This window comes from Trachemys scripta, chromosome 1, assembly GCF_013100865.1.
Source record: "Trachemys scripta elegans isolate TJP31775 chromosome 1, CAS_Tse_1.0, whole genome shotgun sequence".
Lineage (NCBI taxonomy): Eukaryota > Metazoa > Chordata > Testudines > Emydidae > Trachemys > Trachemys scripta.
This window is the reverse complement of record NC_048298.1, coordinates 88907853-88933889: the sequence shown is the minus strand read 5'-3', so window position 1 is coordinate 88933889 and position 26037 is coordinate 88907853. Positions and strand designations below refer to the sequence as shown.

The 26037-nt window shown below is 46.5% G+C and overlaps 1 protein-coding gene across 1 annotated transcript in view; it reads left to right on the top strand.

Annotated features, from left to right (window-relative positions):
• Window positions 1-26037, top strand: part of ACO2 (aconitase 2) — a 31253-nt gene that overhangs the window by 2460 nt on the left and 2756 nt on the right. Inside the window, exons 2-16 of the mRNA XM_034775355.1 lie at window positions 6924-7066; window positions 8646-8904; window positions 11106-11198; window positions 13851-14009; window positions 14462-14612; window positions 15947-16051; window positions 16672-16763; window positions 17406-17511; window positions 18620-18777; window positions 19968-20041; window positions 20867-20978; window positions 21461-21583; window positions 21914-22069; window positions 23644-23835; window positions 25279-25411. Of these exons, the coding sequence (XP_034631246.1) occupies window positions 6924-7066; window positions 8646-8904; window positions 11106-11198; window positions 13851-14009; window positions 14462-14612; window positions 15947-16051; window positions 16672-16763; window positions 17406-17511; window positions 18620-18777; window positions 19968-20041; window positions 20867-20978; window positions 21461-21583; window positions 21914-22069; window positions 23644-23835; window positions 25279-25411 (2056 nt within the window). The remainder of the gene's footprint in view (window positions 1-6923; window positions 7067-8645; window positions 8905-11105; window positions 11199-13850; window positions 14010-14461; window positions 14613-15946; window positions 16052-16671; window positions 16764-17405; window positions 17512-18619; window positions 18778-19967; window positions 20042-20866; window positions 20979-21460; window positions 21584-21913; window positions 22070-23643; window positions 23836-25278; window positions 25412-26037) is intronic.

The following is a 26037-nucleotide window of genomic DNA, read 5'->3' as shown; positions in this document are numbered from 1 at the left end:
TGACAAACATGGAGCCCTAGTAATTAGATATGCTTCTGGTTAAGCACTGTAGGTAACAAGAACGAATTTTTGCACATACATAGCATTACACAGACAGTGAAGGACCTATATAAGTATCACTTCACCAACCACAGCAGCACCTAGTATATCTGCCACATTAAAACAGCATACGGCAATTCTGTACAACAATTTTAGGACAAGAAGTAAAGAATTGAAACTGCAAGGGGGGAACTCTAGTTGCCAGAGCTAAACTAGAGTGGAAATTGCGCTGTGCTCCTGAGGTCTAGACAAAGCCAGTTCTGATGATCTAAACCAGGGGTCGGCAACCTATGGCATGCGTGCCAAAGATGGCAAGCAAGCCAGTTTTTAATGGCACGCTGCTGCCTGCCGGGGTCCCCGGCAGCAGCAGCATGCCATTAAAAATCCTGCCCGGCCCGCTCTTCTCCGCCCTTCCCGCCGGCATTTGCACATGCTTTGCTGACCTCTGTCACTTTGGGCAGGAGGTTGTGTTTCCGGGTTAGCGTGTCCGGGAAGTATTCCCGCCGGCGGGAACAAGAAGAGGGACTCGTCCCTACAGGAGTCGCAGCGCCCGTGAGGCCTGTAAGTGGGGAAGGGTCTTGGGTCCCAACTCCGCCACCCGCCTGCCCCGAGCATAGCTGGCCCCGCTCCCTGGACTCAGGCAGGCTGCCCCGGGGTTGGCGCCCCAGTGCCGGGATGAGCTCGGCTCTGTACTGGGGCAGGCTGTGTCCCACAGCCCGAACCTGAGCCTGGAGGCTGCGGCTCGCCGCCTGCTGGACTCTGGGAACAGCTGGGTCGCGCCTCTTTCGCCACCCCAGGTCACTGGATCCCGCTCCCCTCCGGCATTGAGGGCAGAACCCAGGAGTCAAGAGCCCTAGTCTCCATCTGCCCCCCACCCCCTCGAACAACTAGAGCCCAGCTGGAAACCTAGGAATCCAGAGTCCTCGTTCCCAGCACTCCTCCCCCGAGCATCAGACACCAGCCCCTTCCCGGAGCCCAGGAGTCCCAATTACCACCCCGCTCCCCGCCCTACCCCCCCCTCATACACCCCCAGCCCCCTGCCCTGACCCCTGCACCCCCCACAATCCCAGCCCTGACTCCAGCACCCCCACACCCTATGCCCTGACTCCTGCACCCCCCCACATACCCAGCCCCCACACACCCCATGCCCAGACTTTTGCACCCCCCATATCCCCATCCCCATCTTGAGCACCAAATGGGAGCTCCTGCACCCCCCACACACACATATTCCCACCTGCACCCCTCGCACCAAATGGGAGCTGCCCAGGTAAGCGCTCCACACCCCAACCTCCTGCCCCAACCCTGAGCCTCCGCCTTCATTCTAGCTCCTGGCCAGACCCAGCACTCCAACCCCCAGCCTGCTCCTTCACCCCTAGCCCTGTGCTCAGTGCACTCCCACCCTCAGCTCAGTGCAGAGAGAGAGGAAGAAAATGGGCTAAAACCAGGGAGAAGGTAGGTACTCACTCTGTGAGTAGGGCCGGGACCCCAGACCAGCAGCGGGCTGAGCAGCAGCAGGCTGAGCCGCTCAGCCCACTGCTGGTCTGGGGTCCCGGCCGCCGGCCCCACTCAGCCCACTGCCGGTCTGGGGTTCTAGCTGCTGGCCCCTTGCCAGCCGGGGTCCCGGCTGCCAGTCCCACTCAGCGCCTGCTGTCCATGTAGTTAATTCATCTCTCCTAGAGGCTGTTGATGGAAGAATTCTTTGTTAGACCTAGCTGCATCTTCATTGGGTGCTAGGTCTACCTCACTATGTCGCACGGAGTGTACAGTTTTTCACAGGCCTAAGTTTTAGGTGTTGACCAGGTCTTATCCCAGTCAATTTTCCCATGCAGATAAGCTCTTAAACTCTTCAGGTATTAGCAAGCCTACTATTTTGGGTAACTGAGCTGAAGCCTCCTAAAGTTCCCAGGGTTGGGTTTAGGGACCATTGGTTACCCCCTCCTAAGGCTGTTGGGTGTATGATTTCAAGGGAGACCTTCCCTGGTCACTAGATAAAGCTGCTCAATTCTTATAAGGAGGAGGGGTGGGAAGGTGTGTGGTGAAATGCACCCCTGTATTCATACCCTACATGCGATTGTAATAACCTTTGTGTACTAAATATGCCTTGTAAGGTATCATTTGAAAACTAGTAACTTGCTGGTCAATAATATCATGATAAAATGTCTGTAGCAACATTATATGTAAAGTTATAAACATAAGCTGAAATAATGACTGAAGTGTGTTTACCAGACAAGTCTGGGGAGTGGGTAAACCTGTTTCTCAAAGGACAAGTTGACAACCCTAGTCCAGTGTCATCAAAGCTGATAGGCCATCACCTATCAAGTGGCCATCCTTTGGCAAGCAAAGGGGGCAGGAACAAACAGACTGGCATTTTAGCAAACTACAGCATGAAACCTCTCCCCCTCCAGACTTCACGTCTTCTTGCTCTCAGCTGGAAAGAACTTTATCTAGGGGTCACTCTCTGGAAAATGCATTTCAAAGAGTAACTGAACTATACAAGTGAGGGGCAAAACACCTTAAGTTCTCTCCCTGTCCATTTCTCTCTTGTCCTAAGAAGACAGAAGAAACAGCTCTTGGACTTTGGAAGCAGATCCTAGCCTGACAAGTTTGGTCAGCTATGTTCTGGAAACAGCTATGTTCTGGTAGTAAGGGACCTCATTTTGAACCAAGTCTAGTGTAAATTTAGAAAGCATTTTATCTTGTAAACATTTCTGAGTAAAATGCCTCATTACTTCTACTCACCTAAAACTTATCTCTTTGTAGTTAAATAAAATTGTTTTACTTTGATTAAAAGTAATCTAGTGTTTGTGAGTTGTTTGGGTAACTCCATTTAAGGTAGCAGACTGTTGTGGGCTGATCCCCTTAGAGGGGCAATGCACCCAATATATCTGTACTGTCCAGGATAGGGCTGGACAGTGCAGAAGACACATTTTGGGTGGAAAATCCAGGACTGGGAGTATTGGGGTCACCCTGCAAGTTGTAACCAAGGCATCTGGAAGCCAGAGTGCGGTTGGTGTTTGCTGACAGGCTGCTGTGCTCAGAGCAGCTGGACTAGCACTGTGGCTATACGCAGATGCTCAGGGTGTGACCTGCATGCTGTTTGGCTGCTTATAAACAGTCCAGGTTGGGAGCTAGAGCAGCAAAGTGTTGTGAGCACCCAGGTTGCAGGGCAAGTGGCGACGCAGCCCCTCTCTGGTCTAGATTGTGCCTTGGAATGTCAAAGGTGGCTCAAGGAGGGAGTTGGCTTGGAAGCTATCAGGGACTGAAGGACAGGCTAAGGTTCAGGGAAGGCCACAAGCCCTCAAGGTGGGGCTCAGAAGCCTCAAAGTACCACCAGAGTGTGAAGGTGTGAGTGGGGCCCTATATAAACTTCCAAAGGCTTTTGTGAGGTGGAGGTGGGCCATAAACCTCCAACAGCCCTTGAGGGGGGCACATGAGGTCCCATGAGCTTCTGACAGGTTGGGGTCTTTGAGGCTTGCAGGAGGTGAAGGCTGTCAGGCTGAAGAGTGTACAATGGCTGGGTGAGGGGTTTTTTCCTCTGTGTGAAAGATCCACATAAACAGGAAACTGATAAGAGTATTTGACAACGATTTATGTATAAAGTAAGCAAATAGGAGAGAACCACTGCTAGATTAGAGAAATATTCATCCTAGGTGTCGCTTGTTAGAAACTTATAGTACAGAGAATAAGGATGTGTGTACTAGTCCCTACTGTGTTATTGCATAACTTTGGGCAAGTTACTTAACCTGTGCCTCAGTTCCCCCTCTTATAAAATGGTGACAGCTCACCTTAGTAAATCACTTTTTTGATTTTTTTTTTTTTTTTTTAATTACTAATTATTGTAAGAGTAGTAGGGAGAAACTTTCAGAGAAGTGAATTTAAAATCAGCACGGTCATGTTAATCATCTTCATATGTGGAAAAGATGAAATGGTTCACATCACTTCTCTTCTTTGGTATGTCTCTTGTCTTTACTAAAACCTAAGGTTACGTCTACATTGGGGGCTTTTGCCAGCATAGTTATGTTGGTCAAGGATGTGAAGAGTTGTGGATCCATGACCAACCCAGCTGTGATGCAGTTGTGGTGGCAAAACACCAATTTTACCTGGTATAGCTTGTTTTACTTAGGGATGGGAGTGGAATAAACTATACTAACAAAGCTGTGCTTGTCCGTATAAACTGCATCCACACTGAGTGCTTTGCTGGCATAGTATGCCGGAATCCCCATACAGTGTTCTGAGTGTAGAAATGGCCCAAGTGGAAGTGGCTTAGAAGCCTGTTCTCCCTTGTCTTACTGGCAACTTCCCCAGGCTGGATACCTTAATCTCTGAAATGTTTCCATTTCTCTCCTCCCTCCTGGTGAGTCTGAGAGATTGTGGCAGGCTTCAAGGAAGGGTTTACTGCCTGATCTTGATGGCCTTAGTTACCATCCAAATATTTATACCTTCCCTAGGACTCTTTGCCAACCGTTAATTTAGTGTAAGGCCCTACTGAGGCAAAAACTTAAATGTTTTCTTTTACTTCCAAAATTTAGGGTTCACACTGAGACAGTCTTGACCCTTCCCTAAAACCTAAGGGCAGGAGAGCGCTGCTTCAGATTTTGTTCATACCAAAGTCTGCACTCAAACAAAAAGAGTGGACTGTTGTGGAGTCGCTACCTTTATTTTAATTTCCAGACATAATCGTCTTAGGCAGTGTTCTTTGGTCTGTTACCAGTTCACTGTGTAAAAATGATGGCTGTTACTGTAGTTCCATTGTTGAAAATTCCTTATGTAGACAGTGAGCTAAATGGATTAAAACTCCTAATGTAGACCCATTCCACTAATACAAAGCAGAGCTTATGCTGGTGTAGTTTACTCAACAGACCACCTCCACACCAATCTGTAACTTGTCTTATTCTTCCTTGTACCTATCAGTCGCAGTTCTCCTTGATCCATCACCTACTCTCATGGTTGAAGTGGAGCCTCGACATAACTCCTCCCACCATCCTGTAACTTTTTACAGACTCCTTGTTACCAACTCATAGGGCCTTTTCAACTTCTTGTTTGTGGTATCCAACAGAGGGCGAGGGTCCAATAACAGAATTAATAATTACAAGTTGCATGAGAATGAAGATGAGTTAAACTAATTAAGACTTCAGAGGAGAATTCTTGGGCATAAATCCAGAAACAGGGGAGGAGACTGGGATTATGGTGAGAGTTCTTGCAGTATATAGTAAAATGCCTTTACTAATTTGGGCTTGGAAAGTGATATTTCTTCCATGGCATGATGGTGGGATCTTTGAGGTTTATCCTTCCTCTACAGCATTAAGTGGAGGCTTTCACAATAAGGTGGATATACCTTGAGTGCAGACAAGTCAATAACAGAAAAGTGAGCTTGAACTGGGCTGAAGGAATTGTGAGAAGTCACATGGCTGATCAAAGATCAGCACATACACTTTGAACAATGAGTTAGCAGGGATCTAAGTCAGTGGTATAGTGAAATGTTTCATCTCTAGTACTTGCGCTTTGTTCTGTGGTTGAATCTTAAACCACATCCACCAAAATGTGGTGAATTATTAACCAAAAAAGAAGAGTTGGAGCTGATGCATTTTAATGAATAGCTCTGTGACTTGCACCTTTTGAAGTTGCGTTCTCATTTGTACCTTTTATGTTGTTTCCTAACTGGCATGTGCTTTAACGATCTGAGACACTTATTTTTTTTGTATTACAGTAGTTCCTAGAAGCTTTGATTGGGATCCCCTCCCCCACATGGCAAAACTAATAGTTCAGATATTTTTTATAAAAGGACAAATTTATCTTGTTGGTAGTGCTGCTATTACAAAACTGACTATACAACCGAATTAAATGTCAATCCAAATCTTCCTGGATTTCTCGAACTTTTTTCATACATCTGCTATTGAGAGGGCAATATAAATAAGATTCAGAGCATCCAAATATTGTCATGATCTTGCCTCGTTAGCTCACAATTCTTTAGTCAATATTTCAGAGGCTGGTGTCAAGATTATTTTGTGAAGAACACACCAGAGAAGAAAAAAACGAGGTGGTGGGGTGGGGTTTGGAGTTCTCTGCCCCTCACCAAAAAAGTCTACTAATGAATGAATAATTAAGGATAAAGGGGAATGCCAGGAGTAAGATTAAATGCTTAGATATTACAGCAATGAGAGTTTATTACAGCTTCAGCCATTGCTTTTGTCTCCTCTTTACGTGACACCAATGCTGGTGAAAGTTGCCAGATTTCTAGTTCTGACAACAGGTGCCTAAGAAGTTTGGATCCCCAATTCCCACTAATTGTAATGTAAATTGGATATCTATTTACCTTATGCATCTTTGAAAAGCTCAGCCAATGGCCATCTAATCATGAGTAAGGTTAAGATTTTGTATGTTTATTTTTAGTAAAAGTCAGGGACCGGTCACAGGTAATAATAAACAAAAATTCACGGAAGCCTGCGACCGGTCCTTGACTTTTACTAAAATAACTCTGACAAAATGGGTCTGACGGTGGGATGAGAGCCCGAACCCTGCTGTGGAGGTGGGGGGCACACTTGAACATGCTAGGTCTTTATTTTCTAAAACTATCTCATAGAACTGGAAGGGACCCTGAAAGGTCATTGAGTCCAGCCCCCGCCTTCACTAGCAGGACCAAGTACTGATTTTGCCCCAGATCCCTAAGTGGCCCCTTCAAGGATTGAACTCACAACAGCAGGCCAGTGCTCAAACCACTGAGCTATCCCACCCCTGTTTAATCAGTTTTTGTTGCTCATCTCTTAGAATTAGTGTCCTAGAAATCAGAGCTGGAAAACACACATTATTACCTTTTTTGTGGGAGATCACTTTGCTACATTTGTTTGATAGATAACCAATATAATCTTTGTCTCTTCCTCTTCCAGCAAGTCCTGAGTAAAGGGGTACGGCGGTACCATGTAGCTCCCGTCCTGTGCCAGAGGGCCAAGGTGGCCATGAGCCACTTTGAGCCTAATGAATACATAAATTATGAAATGCTTGAGAAAAACATCAATGTCGTCCGTAAAAGGTAAGGGTGAGAGGTGATTTGGAGAACCCACCACCACAATGAGGGAAGGAGAGGAAAAGACTTCAAGGGGCTATGGTAGCACAAGGTGAATCTAGTGGGGAAAGAGTAGCTTTAAGTGGCTGTGCTGTAACATTGAAAAATGAAAATTCTATGTGCTGGTGGCTCCTGTGTGGTAAAGAAGAAGTGGGGGGGGGGGGAAGGAGTGTGTGTGTGTGTGTGTATATATATATATATATATATATATATATATATATATATAATATAATATATATATAATTTATTTTTTATATATGCAACCAATCAGGCCACTGCAGTGGAGGAGATGCTGAAGAAGTAGAAGTATTGGCATTGGATTTAATACCAGCTATTGGAGATTATCATATTGATTTTTTTTGCTTAATGTCAGGTGTCAGATGGGAGTCTTGGTGTATCATGCCCTAGTCTGTTTGTACTCATGGGAAACAATATGTGATTAGCACAAGTAAGACGCTTTAAAAGTATCCCCATCTCTTCTTTGCACTTTGTTTCCATAGTGAAATTATCATTTTGTATTCACATGTCCAGATACCTACAGCAAAAGGTGGCCTAGGGATACCTTGCGTACGTAATTGTGAACTTAGTTTGCTGACACAGAGATTAGTGTGATCTCAAGGTCACCAGTTTTACTCTAGACTCACCTTGGCAGTGGTTGAAAGTCATTCCCTTGTGATGGCCATTCTGTATGCTTTGTGAAATTAATTGGCTATCTCAGTTCAGTCCATTGTAGCCAAGTAGCTTCATCACAGAAAACATCACCATTGGAATTAACCGGGGTTTCTGTTGAGATTGTCTGTGAAGAAACCACTGACTGAAAAGGTCCTGAACTCCCCACTTCTTTCCTAGAGCTGATGGATCCTCACTCACTATAGGGCCTGGCACATGTAGATTTGATGGTGTGTGTGTGTGTGTACACATACCTCTACCCCGATAGAACGCTGTCCTCAGGAGCCAAAAAATCTTACCGCGTTATAGGTGAAACCGCGTTATATCGAACTTGCTTTGATCCGCCGGAGCGCGCACCACCCTGAGTGCTGCTTTACCGCATTATATCCAAATTCGTGTTATATCGGGATAGAGGTGTTTATACATTTTTTAAAGTTTCCTGCAACTGTACCATTGTGGACTATGATCTCATAAGCTAAGCAGAGTTGGTTGACTGTTGCTTGTACTGCACCCAAATGTATGCATTTGGAAACTTCTGGGGGAAAATGTGGATGCTTCAGGAAGGGATGCTGATGGCTCTTGAAAGAGTGCTCATCCTTCTGAGTCCATACTGAACCAGGGCCTCTGCACTGTTTCATGTTTGGGTCCTTTTAACCAGCTGTCAGAAGTAACTGCACTTCAGTGTTGTGGGAGGAGTGAGTGGTCCCTCTGTGTATCGTGTAAAACGTGCCTTGGGAGTCTGGCTCTTCTGGATGATGTGTGGGGAAATGTAAAGGTGTATCCTTGTTCATTTAAGATGCACGTTTAAATGGGGCAAAAGGGCTGGAAAAACATGAGCTGACGTTGTTAAAATTCCTCCCTGTTGTCTTCCCCGCAGGCTAGACCGTCCCCTGACCCTGTCTGAAAAGATTGTATATGGGCACCTGGATGACCCTGTGAAACAAGATATCGAGCGTGGCAAAACCTATCTGCGCCTGCGGCCAGACCGCGTAGCCATGCAGGATGCGACTGCTCAGATGGCAATGCTGCAATTCATCAGCAGTGGCCTGCCCAGGGTGGCGGTGCCCTCCACAATCCACTGTGATCACCTCATTGAAGCCCAGTTAGGGGCTGAGAAGGATCTTCGGAGAGCTAAGGTCATTATTGCACCAAGACCCATGAAATAAGACAATTCTTTCCTATGTTTGGAACACGTGGTCCCCTCTAGAGAACAGATTTTCAGGAGAACAATCACAGGAATGGAAATCGCACCAGATTATGTACTGTATAGCACCATATATGTACCTGGTGCAGTACAAAACCAAAGTTGTGACAGGTCCAAGCCCCAGGGAGCTTACAATCTGAACTAGACAAATCCGTCACAAACCGTTTAAAGGGTGAGGCATGATGTTGAGAAAAGACAGTCTTAGTCGATCTGCTTTGGAAACCAAAGCAAAAGGTGTATTCTGGGCATAGGGGAAGAGGGAGGCCATTTTAAAGGGGTGAAACATGGAAATAGCTGGATCTAGAGCACTAGAAATTTTCTTCCAGCAGTGATCAAAACCTGGTGTGTCACAACCTCCAGAATATGCCTGGCCAAATATACAGCAGTCTATCGTGGGGTGGGGGAGAAGCATTGTCCTGATCTCTGCAAGTAATCAACTAAGGGTTGCTCTCCCTTGTCGCTTTCTGGGGTGGAAATCCTGCAGGACTTCTGCTTTCCTCCCCTACAACCTCATGAATGATAGAAACATACAATAGAAGATGGGAAGACTGAGGTCTACTGATGCCTTTCCCTCACTCTGAGAATGTAGGATAGATTGTGGGATAAGCTCCTCTAGTTTTAATGGACCATTCTGATTGCAGTGCTTGAGAGTAGCTGGCCCTTCCTGGAGGGCAGGAAGAACTTTTTCCTTGATAACAAAACTGGTGAATTAGTTTTAGCCTGTATACATGGGATGAGCTGTAGCTTAATCATCTAGTTTAATTTATAGCCCAAGATACTGGCCCAAGTAAGTCCAACCATATTTTCCCCCCTCCCCCAGAAATGATAGTAAGGTGGATTATGGCACTCATGAAACTGAGGTCAGGAGCAAATTTCCCCTCATTAAGAATATTTGTCCCACGCTTTGTGCCTCAGGAAGCTTGAGAGTTATGCAAGAGGTTCAGAATCTGGAGCCTTCTTACTAGACTGTTTGTTCCCTTTCTTCCCTTCACCCCTTGCCCTCCCGCTGCTCTTGCTCTGGGCACCGAACATGTGCTCTGTAGTGTGATTGTATTCTTTATAGCAGTTCTGCTGTAGCTCTGGGCACCCCCTCCCTCCCCATCCGCTCTGGGATTAGAGCAAGTGAAGGTCCTGCCTGCCTCTGACTGGGTTTCACTCTTGATGTTGCCAGTTGGCATGGAATGAATGCTGGCAGTGCAGAGAGAGGCTTGGATCTGCTCCTGGCACATCAGCATGCTTCGTTTGGGAAGAGAGCTGCACAAACAGTGAAGTGACCTGACTCCCAGTGCAAACAAAGCTCAAAGAGCTGTCGCCGCCTCATGGGAAACTTCAGTAAATGTTCTGTGCGGAGACAATTACTCTATTATCTCCACATAGTCCCCCCTTTCTCCTTATTCTAAAGTGTTTGCATCAGAACAGAGTCTCTAAGTCATCGTCGATTCCTGTTCCTTATCGTATCTACTCTCCAACTGCTCTGCCAAGAACATCTCAGGACATCCTACAGTCTTCTGCTTGTGACAATAAGTGATTGCCCTGGAAGCCTTCATAGTTATGATCCTACAGATGATTGTGATGTCACAGCAAGAGGCAGCATTGTATAGCTGGTAGAACCGGAGACTTGGGCTCTCTTTCCCACTCTACCACTAACCTCGTCTGGCCTTGGGCTAGTCACTTAGCTTCTCTGACTCCATTGCCCTATCTGTAAAATGGGGCTAACATGCTTATCAAAGCACTGAATAGAGCAAAGAAACTAGGAAGGATGCAAAAGAGAAGTCCATGAAATGGAAGCAGGATGGTTTATAAATAGTTTGGGTTTTGTTTTATAACTTTAAATAGTAATTCTAACTCAGCCTTGAGATGCTTTAGTGGTGTTACAAATTGTTGAGTTCAGTGCTGGGATCACTGTGAAATTCTACGGCCTGTTGTGCTAGAGGTCAGACTAGATGATGGCTGTGGTCCCTTCTAGCCTTAAAATGATTACCTGGAAGTCAGTGATGCTGAACTTCATTCTCCCCTCCACTGCCTATAAAATGTCCAGGAAGCCATGCGGCTGGAGGGTGGCTGAACTCTGGCTCTGTGGGGAGAAAACTGAATGTAATGTCTTACTAATGCTTTATTTAACTGTATGAATAGGACATTAACCAGGAGGTGTACAACTTCCTAGCAACAGCAGGTGCCAAGTATGGAGTAGGGTTCTGGAAACCTGGATCGGGAATCATTCACCAGGTAAAGAGTGCGTGACTGTAGTATTTGAATGGCAAATGGCTCACCACCTTATGGTGGGGAGAGAACACGAGTGCAATTACTAAAAGAATCCCCCCTTCTAGGGAAAGGCATGTCCTCTCCTTCCATGTTTAATCTAGACTGGCTGTCCTGCAAGGTGACCTCTTTGTACCTCTGGCTTAGACCACTACATTTCTCCAAGGTTATGCTGGTCAAACTGTAATCTGATGCTTGATGGCCTATTGTTGACACTAACTGTAGTGGGAAGGGGCAGAGTTTCACACCTTCATCGGAATGGTTAATTGGCTATCTTAGCTTGATTTGGCTGGGGCACTAAAGTGATGCTGTGAAATAGCTTAGGCCCAATGTAAGTTGCCTTTATGGGGAGGCGAAAGTATATTTTTAAAGTCTAAAGAGAGATGTATTTATGATCTTAGCTTTAATAAAAACAGGGATTGGGATGGGGGGAGAAGATACCCATACACAGTAGCACTGTCTTATTGCCTGAGAATATCAAAGCAACAACCAGTCTAGAGCAGAGGTGGGCAAACTATGGCCTGTGGGACTGTCCTGCCCGGCCCCTGAGCTCCCATCCAGGGAGGCTAGACCCCAGCCCCTCCTCTGCTGTTCTCTCTCCTCTCTTCACCCCCCTCTCCTCCCCGCAGCAATGTGGCTATGCAAGCAGAGCAGCTGGTTCTGGCTGGGGCTGCAAGCTCCTGCTACTCTGAGCGGCATGGTAAGGGTGGGGGTGGATAAGGGGTGGGGGTCCTGGGGGGCAGTCAGAGGATGGGGAACAGGAGGGGTTGGATAGGCGTGGGAGTCCCGGGGCTCCTATCAGGGGGTGGATAGGGGGCGGTGCAGTCGGGACAGAGAGCAGGGGGGATTGAATAGGGGGTGGGGTCCTGGGAGGGAGCGGTCAGGGGACAAGGAGCAGGGGGGGTTGGAGGTTCTGAGGGGGGCGGGAAGTGGGAGGGGGCAGATAGGGGGCGGGGGCCAGGCTGTTTGGGGAGGCACAGCCTTCCCTACCCGGCCCTCCATACAATTTTGCAACCCTGATGTGGTCTTCAGGCCAAAAAGTTTGCCCATCGCTGGTTTAGAGTCACTATGCAGACTTTGTGAAATGCAAAAAGTAAACTCCACTGAGGGTGAAAGTATCGTTTTTTAAACAAAAAACCGTTTCTAGAATCTCATGTTCCATTAGCACCATAACAGAATACAATCAACTTAAAAAATCACATTTCTCTCAGTCTTTTTAACCTATTTTATAAATAATACTTACGATGGGTGTAATTAGGAGACTGGAGGGAAAAGCCCATGTTGCTTTTAGTTTGTTTGTTTTTTGTATATTTGACCCTGTTTATTTTGTGAATGTCCCACACAAACAGGGAAAAGATGGGGGAGGAAGGTGCAATTGTAAAACTAAGAAGTTGACTGGAGGGTCTGGGGACAAGTGCACTTAAGATGTGCCTTAAAGGTCTCTTCGTTTTTGGAACTCATCTTGTAGCTGATATGTTACCTTCAGCCCATAGTGGGCCAGTCTAGAAGGGAAAGGGGAGTGTCACTTGAGCCTGCACAGGAAACTGTGGGAACAACTCACTTCTGCCACTGCTCTGGGACCGTATGGTAACTCTTCCCAAGTGGCCATCTGTCTATGGTAGTGTTTTCTACTACCATCACTAGTATCTGAGCACTTTGTATGTAATAGCAGTAGTGGCCTTCACAGAGTTTCTGGCATTTCACCCTCTTTGGGGTAAAAGCATCGCTTGGAGTAGGGTTTGTCTTTGGTTGGGGTTTTCAGGCATAAGGGAATGTCCGTGCTGAGTGCTGTCCTTTCTGTTTTTGTGTTTTTTTTTTTTTTTTTTCCCCCTTAGTAGCATTGGGCAGGAGCTCTGGCTTATTCATCAGCTGATAAAGCTCAAGGGTTTCTTGGGTGGGATCAAGGCAAGTCTGCCCCTCTCACCCCAGTGCCAAAGGCATTGAAAGTATAACCAGGGAGGAAAAGGGGTAGGTCAGGTGCTGTTACTGTTTTTATTCTAACCTTGACCTGTTTGCCACCCTACCCCCAATGACTGAGGTGCACTTAGGGCAGCCTTCTTTGGACTTGATGGAGAGGGCTTGGAGAGGAGGCCTGATGAATGAGGGGCTGTAGTCCACGAAAGCTTATGCTCTAATAAATTTGTTAGTCTCTAAGGTGCCACAAGTACTCCTGTTCTTCTTTTTGTGGTCTTAGGTTAATGCATGAACCTTTGTTTTCTGTCATTGGGGTCACCTGAGTGGGTTAGCTGGGTTTTTATGAAACAGATTCTGCCTCTGACACCTGTCTGTGTGGAGCCTTCTGACTTCACGCGGATCCCATACAACCCTGTACCATGTTGTATTATCACTGGCTTCATGTCGTCTTCTCTGACTGGACTGGTTGAGAGTCATTCCTGGCATCTGGTTAAGGGCTACTTGTGGCTGACTTGACAAATCTGCTTTGGTGGGAGATGCCATTCCCACTGCAATGAGCTTGCAACCTGAAATAAGCTAGAGACTGTCTTGGGATCACGACCTACAAATTAAATCACTGATCTGATCCCAGGGCTCCTTCTGCTCCTGGCTCTCCTCTTCACTACGTTTCATCTTGTTTTGTTTCTCCACTTCCGTTTGTTTCAGATCATCCTGGAGAACTACGCGTACCCTGGGGTTTTGCTCATCGGTACGGATTCCCACACCCCCAATGGAGGTGGCCTGGGTGGAATCTGCATAGGAGTGGGTGGAGCCGATGCAGTAGATGTCATGGCAGGCATCCCCTGGGAGCTCAAATGCCCAAAGGTGAGATGGTGGGGGAAAGACTAATTCCAAATGGGCCAGGGGCTGAAATAATGAGAAAGCGAGCTTGAATTTCCCAGATAGATGAGGCACTTTGAGCCACTATAGCCTTGGGAAAGTAGACTGGTCTAGAAGCAACTAAACCATGCTTCACTGGCAACTCTGAGTCTCCACTCCCTGCATTGTTCATTTTTGTGTGTGTGCCTCAAAGGATGCATCAACAGGAACTTCCCATTAATTAGCCATGCAAAAGGATTCAGGCCTCCTGGCAATAGAGGCTTCCTGGAGCATTGGTTTGATACTTCAGGATTTCCTTCCTTGCCCCACATCCTGATTCTGGGCACTGATGCCACTCGAAAGTGAGGAGGAATGGGATCCATGTAGATGCTCATTGGCTTAGCCAGCAGAAGATAAAATCTCCATATTTTAGCAAGCTTTCTCTTGGTGCTTCTCAGGTTATTGGCATCAAACTGACTGGCGAGCTGTCAGGCTGGAGCTCTCCTAAAGATGTGATCCTGAAAGTGGCTGGCATCCTCACTGTGAAAGGTGGCACAGGTGCCATCATTGAGTATCATGGGCCTGGTGTGGACTCCATCTCCTGCACTGGTGAGGCAACACCATCTCATTTATTGGGGACATAGATTGCTACTGGAGGCTGCGGTCTCTGGACAGTAATGGGCAGACTGATGCTGTTTGCTGTTCTGATGATCATGGGGATTGACTGCTGGTGGACTGAGCGTGGGAAAGGAATGTGATGGGAGTTCTTTAAAAGAACCCAACCCCTGAAACTGGCCTGGTAGTTAATGTGCTGCTTTGGTGTCCCGGAGACGCTGACTCTAGTTTTGATTTCTTGCTCTGCAGGCTGACAGAGCAAGGGAATGCTGCACAAGCACAGAGCTCCCGCCAGGGTAGGAGAGATCACTCAACTGTGACTCCTGCAATTCAGGAGCATAGAATGGCTGGCTGCAACAGGGGAGTCTTGTTAAATGGCCAGCCGGCAGGATGCAGGGGCCTCACCTATGTTTGGAGGAGGGAGAGAGAGATTTCTTCATGGTTCTGACAGGATACAGGTGGTGGTTGACCTTCCTGTGCCTGGGTTTGGACACCTGATCAGGCCTGTGTAACTAGAGGGAGGAAAGGGAAGCCAATGATTGGTAGTGAGTGTTAGTATATGCGCTGGTGCTGCAGGAAAGGCCACTACAAGAGCAGGTGAAGATAACTGGAGTGGGGAAGAGATGAAAGGCGATTGGTCAGTGGTCTTTGCTTCTAGAGCCCTACACAGAGGCTTTGGGCCTGCCTGTGAGGATGTGAAAAGTGGCACTTGCATAATGAAACTTTTACCTAGATTTAAAATGCTCTTAAAACTTCACCACTGTGCTTTTGAAATTCATGGCAGATCCCAGTGGCATAAGAACATACTGGCTTTCCATGCTCAGTCAGTGAAAGAATAACTTTTACTCCATTTAAATCCACCTTTGTCATTTTTCAGTTGACAAGATCAACATACTACTGGCTCTTCTGGCTAGAGAAATGCTGTATAGCTGGGGAGGAGTTTGAACCCTGCCCCTAGTATTGTGCAGGTAGTAAAGAGACTGCTGCAAAATATGCCTGGTGGCTTCAGCAGATACAACCATATTAAGCCATTATTTCCTATCAGCTGTGTTTTACCTTCTAGAACGCCCCAGCCCTGATCTCCACACTTAAGCTCTATACAGTCATGTGCATTCAAAAGGTCAGAAATATCTGACATTAAAAAGATGGAATATTGGATCAGATGGACCTTAGACTGAGCTGATGTGGACTTGTTTTCCTGTGCCCACCTCCCACATTTTGTCCTGGTCTTGCTGTCTCCAAACAAAAGCAAATCTATGGTGAAGAGCTGAATGCCTTTAAATCCTCTGTCACTTAGTTTGTGGGTCTTTCCTCTGGCCCGTCTCTAGGAATGGCAACTATCTGTAACATGGGGGCGGAGATTGGTGCCACCACCTCCCTTTTCCCATATAACCACCGGATGAAGAAATACTTGAGCAAGACTGGACGAGCTGGTAAGAGGCTTGGGGAAGGCTGGTGGCAGGGTGCCCATCTCCTCTAGCTTTGGGTGCTCTACCATGTTGCACAGGGGTGGTGCCTATGGCAGTCAGCACCGTAGAGGTGGCACACTTGCTCGCCCTTGGGCGATGTCGGGATCTCTTGTGCTCCTCACCAGCACCCCCAGAAAAACCGAATTCAGGAGAGGCTTCATGGGCTCTACAGAGGGCTCTTGGTCAGACAGAAGAGTGTTAGAAGCTTTCGCCCCCCATTAGATTACCCTATTGACTCTTGATGTCAGACTCTTCTGGAACCTGTTATTTCACATGCTACTCACGATGGGGTTGGGTGGAAATGCAGCTAACTGGTACAGTAAGAAGGTGCTTTATGGGCACGCCGTCCCAGGATGCCAGGTGTATGAGGAGAGGTCAAGGGTGTGCGCAATGTAAAAGGCCAGATCAAATCTGTTCACTGAATGGTGGTCACCTGGGTTACATGGTGCGAGAGGGGAGATCAGCAGGCAAGGTACCTGGTTAATGGTGGGATTGGGAATAGCCTGAGTGCAGTGTCCCTTAGGATAAATGGTGTACAGCCTCTCCTGACCTCTGCATTTTCCAGCTTTCTTTTCTTATTTCAGAAATCGCTGCTTTGGCAGATGAATTCCAGGCACACTTGGTGCCTGATGCTGGCTGCGAATATGACCAGCTGGTTGAAATTAACCTCAGCGAGGTGAGGCTTGTTTCACTACCTCGTTCTTCTTGAACATTTAGATGTGAGTTTGTCCTGGATGAATAAGGAGCAAGCGTCTAACATGAGATACTTCATAGCCCTACGGAATCGTAGGCACTTCATAGCTGACATAAAAAGACACAGTGCCTGCCCAGAAGAGCTTGATCTCTACACTTAGATATGACCCAACAAACAAGGGTGACAGACAGTTGGGGAGGCGGATGAAGCAAGGATGAGGCTTGACAGCAAAATGCTCATGTGATGACTCAATTCAAGCAAGTGTCCGTCTTGGTGATGCTATAAATAAATAAATTCCAGAGCCTGTCTCCTGACTAAATCTTCAGAGCTGTCTGCCTAGTAAACTCAGTTCCTTGTGCCCTCAAGTATTTCCTTCACCAGAATTTAGGAGAGGTCTCTTCAATTTGTTGACTTCTTCCTGTTACTGAGGTGCTCATAATGGAGAGCTCCATTTTAAAAGGACTCTCCAGGTCAAGAGTAAATCAATTACTTTTATAATTATTTTGATTATTGGGTAAAACAGGCATTTTATTTTATTGAGTTTGAGGGGGGAGGGGTGCGTGCTAAACATTACCTTTCTGGCCTTTGTGTAATCCCTCAGCTACTTGTCATTGTTTCTTAAAGCTGAAACCCCATATCAATGGGCCTTTCACGCCAGACCTGGCGCATCCTGTGGCAGATGTTGGCACTGTGGCAGAAAAGGAGGGCTGGCCAGTGGATATTAGAGTTGGTGAGTAGCCTGTTTCCTGGTCTGCATTTTTCCTTGCAAACTGACTGCTCTTGCCTCGAGGGGAAGTGGCTTGCCATCTCCATTCAGTCTGGGCCTGCTTGACTCTCTCAACCATCTCCTGTCTTTTCTTTAAACTTGCCCTTCCACAGCCTGGTCTCCTTTGAGCCCCAAGAGTTGGTCATTGCCCCAACTCAGCATGACCGTTCTAACACCTGCTGGCTGTAAAGCAGAGCTGGAGTCTTGTACTCTCATTTTCAACATAGTAACACACTGGCTGTTTCCTCTGTCACTCAGACTGTGGCCTTCAAAAGATTACACTTCAGTCTGGAGAAGTGTTACAGTGATCTGGGGTGTTATCTGTAACTGAGAGATTGGGAAAATTTCCCCTAATTTGTTTACTTTGTGCATTTGACAGCACTTTGGTGTACAGTCTGTTTCCTGTGTTCATGTGATTCTCTCGCATAGCAACAGGAGAGAGACAAACACAATTCAAGAGAATCAAGGAAGACCCAAGGAGAAAATGCCATATAGTGAGACTTAAAAATCTCTATCTGTTCAGTTTATTAAAAAAACTTGACAGGTGACTTGATTAGTGTATCATTTCCTTCACAAGGAGAAAATCCTGGGTACAAAAGGGCTCTCTAATCTACTGGGGAAAGGCACAACAAAGCCTATGGCTGGGAGCTAAAGCCACACAAATTAAAACTAGAAATAAGATGCAGTGAGGGTGATTAACCTTTGGAACCAACTCCCAAGGGAAGTGACGGATTCTCTCGTCTTGAAGCCATCAAGAGAAAAAGTTATGCTTTAGTCAGATGAGTTATTGGGCTCAATAATGGGGTAACTGGGTAAAATTCTGTGGCCTGTGATAGACAGGCGATCAGGTCCTTCCTAGCTTTAAACTATGAATTTTAAAGTGTTATAAAACCGAAGAAATTGGCTGGGAGATTTGGGGTAGGTGCAGTACGTGAAACCACTCCTAGCTCTTTTGTTTTTGTATGTTGGGGCTTTAGATTGGTGTCCCTGTGTTTTCTGCACTGATGGGTAAAGGAACCTATAATTGGTAGTGAAATAACTGCTTCCTGTTTATCCATCAAAAATCACACAGGTCTGATTGGCAGTTGCACCAATTCAAGCTATGAGGATATGGGGCGTGCTGCTGCAGTGGCAAAGCAGGCCCTAGCACATGGGCTGAAATGCAAGTCTCAGTTCACTGTCACACCTGGCTCGGAGCAGATCCGCGCCACCATTGAAAGAGATGGCTATGTGAGTATGCACGCCCCCCACCCCTTCGGCACTTAACTGTCAGAGGAATGAGTCTTTTGAACTATTTTCCGGGAATGGCTTTTTTCCAAAGAATTTGAGGGTCTGGAGGCAGGTGCTGGAGAGTTTAAAGTCTCTTCTTGCTGATCTCTAGAAGTCCTCTTGCTGTGATCTCCCCACTGGTGGGCTGGCTGCCTTTCCTGCTCCCAAATACATGTAGGGGTTAGCTTCAGGGCGTGGGCCAGCTGCCACTACCCCACTATCTCAGCATGGTGCTCCTGTGCTCATAACAGCAGGGCTGGAACTGTGAAATTGAAGCAGCCAGTAGGGATTGGAGCTGCCTGAGGAGAGACAGCAACGTTGCAGACACACAACCACTTCCCACTGCCAGAGTCCCAGCATAAAAGCTCCCCAAGACGGCTTAGTAAGGCTGACTGAAAACTTTCCATCAAAACCAATTGTGATGGGGTGGGGGGAGAAACTGATTAGGCATTGGGGAGAGGGGGGACAATCCATGTTCTGACCAGTTCCACGGCTTAATAAAATCCAAGGCTGTCCCATCCAAACTGGGACTACTAGTGAACCTGCCACATCAGCCTTCATTTTTGAATGTGTACACCTGTGTGTAAACTCCCCACTCCACACACCTGATACCTCTCCCAATACTTCAGTTTTCACACTGCCCATTGCAATCTCTTGATGGGTATACCAAGCCTCTGCATAACAACTCTGCCCACAACCGCTGGCTTTTGAACTGGTCCCTTGTTTCCTACTCCGTGTCTGTAAAATGCTTTGCTCCCAGGTATCCTATATCTGGAAACTAGGGAGTGTACCAACAGTTAAGGCGTGGCTTCTGGTCAAGTGAACTTAGTACTTAGTGCAAGGTATGGACTGGCAGGAAAAACCTTCTAAAACCAGTACAGGATGGGCGGCAGCAGTACAAGTGCCCACCTCTCCTTCCCCAGTACTAATTTACGGCCTTTCCTGGATGAAACTCTCTCTCTTTCAAAATGACTCAAATGAAGTACACAGGGATTGAAAGGGGAAGCTAATACATGGCTTCAGGCTGAGGTGCCCTAGTTAGTGACATCTCTCCTGCCAGAAACATGGCAACTGCACTTTGAAAGGCTGGAATGCAGACTACTGGGTTGCTTTTTCTGCTGAGTAACTTTGTTCTTCCTTCCCTCCCCCAGGCTGGAATCCTGCGGGATGTTGGAGGGGTGGTTCTTGCCAATGCCTGTGGGCCATGCATTGGGCAGTGGGACAGGTAAGGGGGAATGAACACGAGGAAATCCCTTCTACAGCTTTATTTCATATCTCACTTTTCATACAAACTGGTATCCTGAAACGCCCAATAAGACTGACTGGCATAGCAGAAGCTCTCAATATTAAGAGCACCAAGTGAATAAACTGGTGCATTTTGGCCACAGATGATCAATAATAGGAGAGAGAGGAAGAGTTACAGGCAAGAGAACGTCTCAGCTGAGATTTAACATGAGGTAGGGGGGATACTAGGAATTGCAGTGGGGAAGACTCTTGAAGAGTGGCCATATTTTAGGAAGGGGCAGAGGAGGTGAATAAAGAGAAAAGGTATGTGAGAGAGGATGGAGTTAAGGCTCTGCTGGGTTTTTGGCTTTTAAAACCAAAGGATGACATTTGACCTGGATCCTGTGTTGTATAGGTGGGGACAGCCAGTGGCACGGGTTTGGAGAGTCTTGTGTTCACATCTTCATTCCAAAGGATTGGAGTAGCGTTGCGGCCCATTCTGGATACTGTGTGCTGCTAGACTATCATTTGAGTAGCACAGAGATGTGGAGAGCTCAATCGCCCGTAAAATATCAAATATCACTGTTCAGCAGTGGCTCATTCAGTGTTGCACACTGTAACCTGTACTCCTGGGAGGGAATGTTAGGTCAGAGCACTGACCTGATCGCTCTCAAAGTACTGTGTGATCTCTTCCATCTGGAAGATGCCACAAAAGCCAGACCAAGGGGATCTTTAACATCTTGCTGATTCTAGAAGAATCTCTAGAAGCAACATAGTATCCGGTGGCATTAGCAAAGCACATTTGTTCCTCTGCATTTCTTTGTAGGAAAGACACCAAGAAAGGAGAGAAGAACACAATTGTTACATCCTATAACAGAAACTTCACAGGCCGCAATGATGCTAACCCAGAGACGCATGCATTTGTGACCTCTCCAGAGGTACAGTACACAGGCTGGCAGGAGGGAGCTGGACCAGTGGAATGACTGTGGGAATTCAGTTCCTGGGATTACATTGTCTTTAGAGAAGGTCCTGCTTTCTGGGTGGGGTTGGGAAGAGAAATTGGCAGCCCTGATATGGACTGGACTTAACCATGTTCCAAATGCTCTGGGATGTGAGAAGAGGCCCCTGAAGGCCATTGTAAAGTTTGGCTTTGATTCTCTCAGTATAAGATGCTCACTGAGAAATCAATAGTCTGGTTGCCCAAATTGCTATCAAGATGAATTCTTGGACCATCTACAATCCCCAAACAGATTCTAAATCTTGCTGTAATTCAGTGAGTTCCCATCTCCCTGCAGGCACCGCCCCTATTGCTAGTCTTGGAAGCACCATGATTTCTGGGTCTGAGACTTTAATGTATGGCAGAGTTGGGGGTAGGACTTTAAAATCAGAGAGATGAAGTGAGCAAAATGTACTTTCTCAGATTGTCACAGCCCTGGCTATTGCTGGCACCCTGAAATTTAACCCTGAGACGGACTCCCTGACTGGAGCCGATGGGAAGAAGTTTAAACTAGAAGCACCTGATGCAGATGAGCTGCCCACACTGGTAACATTTGTCTTGTAGACTGACTTTCCGCCAAGTGGGGATGAAGGGGGAGGCATGTAACATCAGTGGAAATGTATATTACTGCTTGATTAGATGTAGTTTGGGGGGAGGACCACCCTGCTGTGGGATTAGAGGGTGGCACAGAGGAAGAAAACTAGGTGTTGCTCATGGAAGACCTCTCATATACAAACAACCACTTGATTCCCATTGTTGAAATGCAAGTTCTGGCCTTATGTGAATACAAGAACTTTGCTTGTTTTTGTTTCAAATGCTGTTATGAGTGTGGTTGAAGGGAATGGTAGTGAACTCTCGATCTTTCTTCCCTGACAGGAGTTTGACCCAGGCCAGGACACCTATCAGCATCCCCCCAAAGATAGAAGTGGGCAGCATGTAGATGTAAGCCCCACCAGCCAGCGCCTGCAGTTACTTGAGCCCTTTGATAAGTGGGATGGCAAGGATCTGGAAGACATGCTGATCCTCATCAAGGTCAGGAATGGGAGGTAGATTGGGGCTCAGATCTGAAAGGACTCCAGGTAGTTCTAGAACAGATCCATAAAGCAACTGTGGGATTTGGGTGACCTGACTTGGTAGAGAAACTGTGCAAGGTTCTAATGACCCACTCAGATTAGCAGTTTTGACAAGTGTATAAAGCAGGTGTTCACTCCATCACAGAAAGGGTGGGTTAGTGATTTGTTTTCTTTGTGCTGATTTCCCTTCTCCCTCTTCTCTCTCCCTCTCTCCCCCTGTTAGTTTTGCAAGGTTACTTTAGAAGAAGTCATACAGCCCCGTAATACATTTAGCTGCATAACCATGGGGTGGAGATGTCTTCTTGACTGCCAGCTGCTCAATTCACATCCTGAAGCATAAGGCTATGTCATTTATTAGCCTACCTCAGCTAGTGCCACTTTTATTTACTATTCAGAGAAGTGTCTGATCCTCTTCTGAATCTCTCCTCTGTTTGCACCAGTAATATCCTGCCGCAGAAAGCTAATGAGGGCACTTCTGTAGCGCGTTCCATCTTTCCTGTCGTTCCTTTCTGGGAGAAGTTTTTATGCCTCAGGCACTTCCTCCCCTCCCCACCACAAACACTTTTTTTTTTTTTTTTTGTATTTCTGCTTTTCTTGTCCTGCATGTCATGGATAGAAGTCCCTTCACAAAGCTAAACGTTGCTCCTATATTTTAATCGGGTGTGACAGATGGAGCTTTTCATGATTGCTCTAAAGGAAGAGTGAACCCCCCCAGTTAGCAAGGGGAGTTCTGAAATGCAGTCCTTTACGATCTGTGCACTCCTCCTGGAGCATGTTCCCAATTCCCATTGGTGCAGGAAGTGAATGTTGGGTTCCTTGGCGGCCAGTGTTGTGGTATAAAATGCTACCACCAGGTTGTGCTGTTCTTGTTTCATCCCAGAGCTTTATGATGCTAGACCTTAAAATCTGAATCATGAAGGGTTCCTTTGACTAACACTCTGGGAGTCTGAGACCAGCAGCAATATTAACAATCTATCTCGGAGCTGTGAGCTCCATCCTTACAAGCCAAGAAGGGTTGGACTGTTTCACTACTTGGATTGGAGACCTTCATAGAAAAAACAGGTGCTGTGGAAAGTGGGGTTGGTGACTCAACAGGTGGGTACTGAACCAGTGCCCCACTATGAAGTTAAGGGGCGCTGTGCTGCCTTTTGGATGAAATGTAACACCGAGAACTTGATTGCTTTTGGTTCCTAATGAACCCACTGCTGTGTGAAGTGTGGAAAAAGTGGTTGGGTCAGGTGTCATGGCTCAATTCCAATTTGGAATTCTGCCTTCCTAAAATTCTTCCAGCAATTTCAAATAGAGATGTTCTTCCTTTACCCTCCATTGCAGATGCAGAATGATTGCTGCATTTTGTCCCAGAGATGGCTGTGATTCCATATCAGGTGTGATGATGTCCTCACATACATGGCTTCTAAAGGGCTTTAGGAGCCTTCAGAATGAAAAGTGCTCCAGAAATGCAAAGTCAGTCCTTACAGCATCCTTCCCTGAGTGAGGAAAGACTTTCATCTAGTTTCTTTTGCTGCACTCCAGGTGAAAGGGAAATGTACTACCGACCACATCTCTGCAGCCGGTCCATGGCTCAAATTCCGTGGCCATCTGGACAATATCTCCAACAACCTGCTGATTGGAGCCATCAATATTGAGAATGGCAAGGCCAACTCAGTGAGGAATGCATTAAACCAGGAGTTTGGGCCAGTCCCAGACACAGCCCGCTACTACAAGGTGAGAGTTCCTACCTTACATCCACCTCTAAGGTCAGAGGGTATCTGGATGTGTTATGGTGAGAGGTACTGGTGACTGCTTAGATCTCAAACGTAGCTAATATAGCTGTCACTTTAAATTGATCACAAGCCCCACACCTAAGCCAAAAGGAGGTTGTGAACTGACCTAGGAGTTTTTGGACTGAGTGGGTGGAGGGGGTTTGCTGAGTAGTGAAGGCAATCAGGGCAGAAACAGGCAGCAGGAACGAGCAGCTGAAAGCAGTCTCTGGCCCTGGAAGAAACCTAGGGAGAAGCTTTTGTGTAAGTGGTGCAAGCTGAACAAGTGGCATTGGTGTGGTGAGCAAAAGGTGTTCCCTGCAGCTTGATTCCCTCTGCATTCAGAGAGACAGGATGCTATAAATAATGTACAAAACTGCATCCAAGAAATCCCAGACTATCACCAGTTTCTGCTCCTAACTGGAACATCTCCAGCTCCCAAACTTTGACTAGCTGTTTGGTTTGAAAAGCTACAGAGAGGGTACTATGCTTCATGCTATTCTGCAGTAGAGGTCACACCATACCTCACCACTGAATTGGCTCTTTACTAGTCCTCTCAGTGTTTGGGCTGTCTCCAGGGATCCACTCTAGTTAGATTGTGTGGGGTAACTACCATTTTCCTCTCCCTCCCTGGAGGAGAGATTACCTAGTGACCCAGAACTTTCAAACTGAAGGGAGACACTGGAAATGCTGCTCAAGTCCCTGCTGCCCTTATGAGCACAGTTGTCTTCAAGCCAAGGTGGAATCTCTTCACTGGAGTTTGTTCCATCTGTAGGATCAATCTGATTGATAATTTTCTAAATATCAAACATTTTCCCCTTCCATTCTTTGAAAACTCCTTGCTGAACTTGAGGATGATGGAAACTGTTAGAGAAAATGCCCTTACCACCCTGTTCCCCACAGCTCGACAAGTGCCCATGGGTTAACTTCCTATCTGCCAGAAGAATCATGGCTCTCAGGAGCAGTTCCAGGAACGTGCCATGTCTACCTTATGTTGCCTCTGCTGGCAGGGTGGCTGCCACAGTACAGACAATGGCATTGAGGGACTATTCAGGAAGAGTCTGTGGTTGAAACTCCACCCTGGAGGCTAAGCAATATCTAGGGTCTCCAAAATCCATTGTCCAGTTAGTCCTCCATGGCCAAGGATGACAATACCTAGCTCTCTATATAGCTCTTAATAGGATGGGCGACAGATAAATGTGGGAGTTAAAGGAGCCCTCTGGAGGACTCTCCTCAGCAGATTTTTTAATCCATAGAGCACTAAGGAATGGAAGATGAGTGTGACCATGCACAGGTAACCTTTATTTTGGCATATCTTAACTTCTGAGTGCTTGGCTTTGCAAACTTAATGCTTGCAACATAATTTCTGTGGGTAATATAAAATTATTTGCATTGCTTTTGGTCACAGAAAAATGGCATCAAATGGGTGGTTATTGGGGATGAAAACTATGGTGAGGGATCGAGTCGGGAACATGCAGCATTGGAACCACGTCATCTGGGAGGCAGAGCCATCATCACAAAGAGCTTTGCCAGGATTCATGGTGAGTAACACCACCAGCACCTGGATACTGTGTGGCGTATAAGAGGCTTCCTTATGGCTTGGAAGACCCTATTTCCTTGACGTGTTCAGTACTGGGGGCAGGAAAGAAGGCAGGATTTGCTGGAGCAAATCCATTGTCCATCTAGTCTGGTGTCCTGCCTGCCATTGTCTTACTATACTGTGTTTCTTTCGATCTGTTTAGCTTACCAAAACAAGGACTGAAGTGATTTGATAAGTGTGTAAGTACCTTCATGAGGGAAAAAGATCACATACTAAAAGACTAATCTAGCAGAGAGAGGCTTAAGAATCAATGGCTAGAAGCTGATCAAACTAAGAAAGGCGTAACTTTTAACGGTGAGGATGATTAATCACTGGAACAAACTACTAAGGGAAGTGGTGGATTCTTCATCTCTTGATGTCTTCAAGAGTGGATGTTTTTTTGGCAGTTGTGCTTTGACTAAATACAAGTCATGGGGCTCAATACTGGGGTAACTAGGTGAAATTCTGTGGCCTGTGCTATATAGGTCAGACTAGATGAGTTCATGATCCCTTCTGACCTTAATCTATGAATCCACACCCACACTTACACCTCCCTGGGGAAGCTCCATTGAAGTCCACTCCCAACAG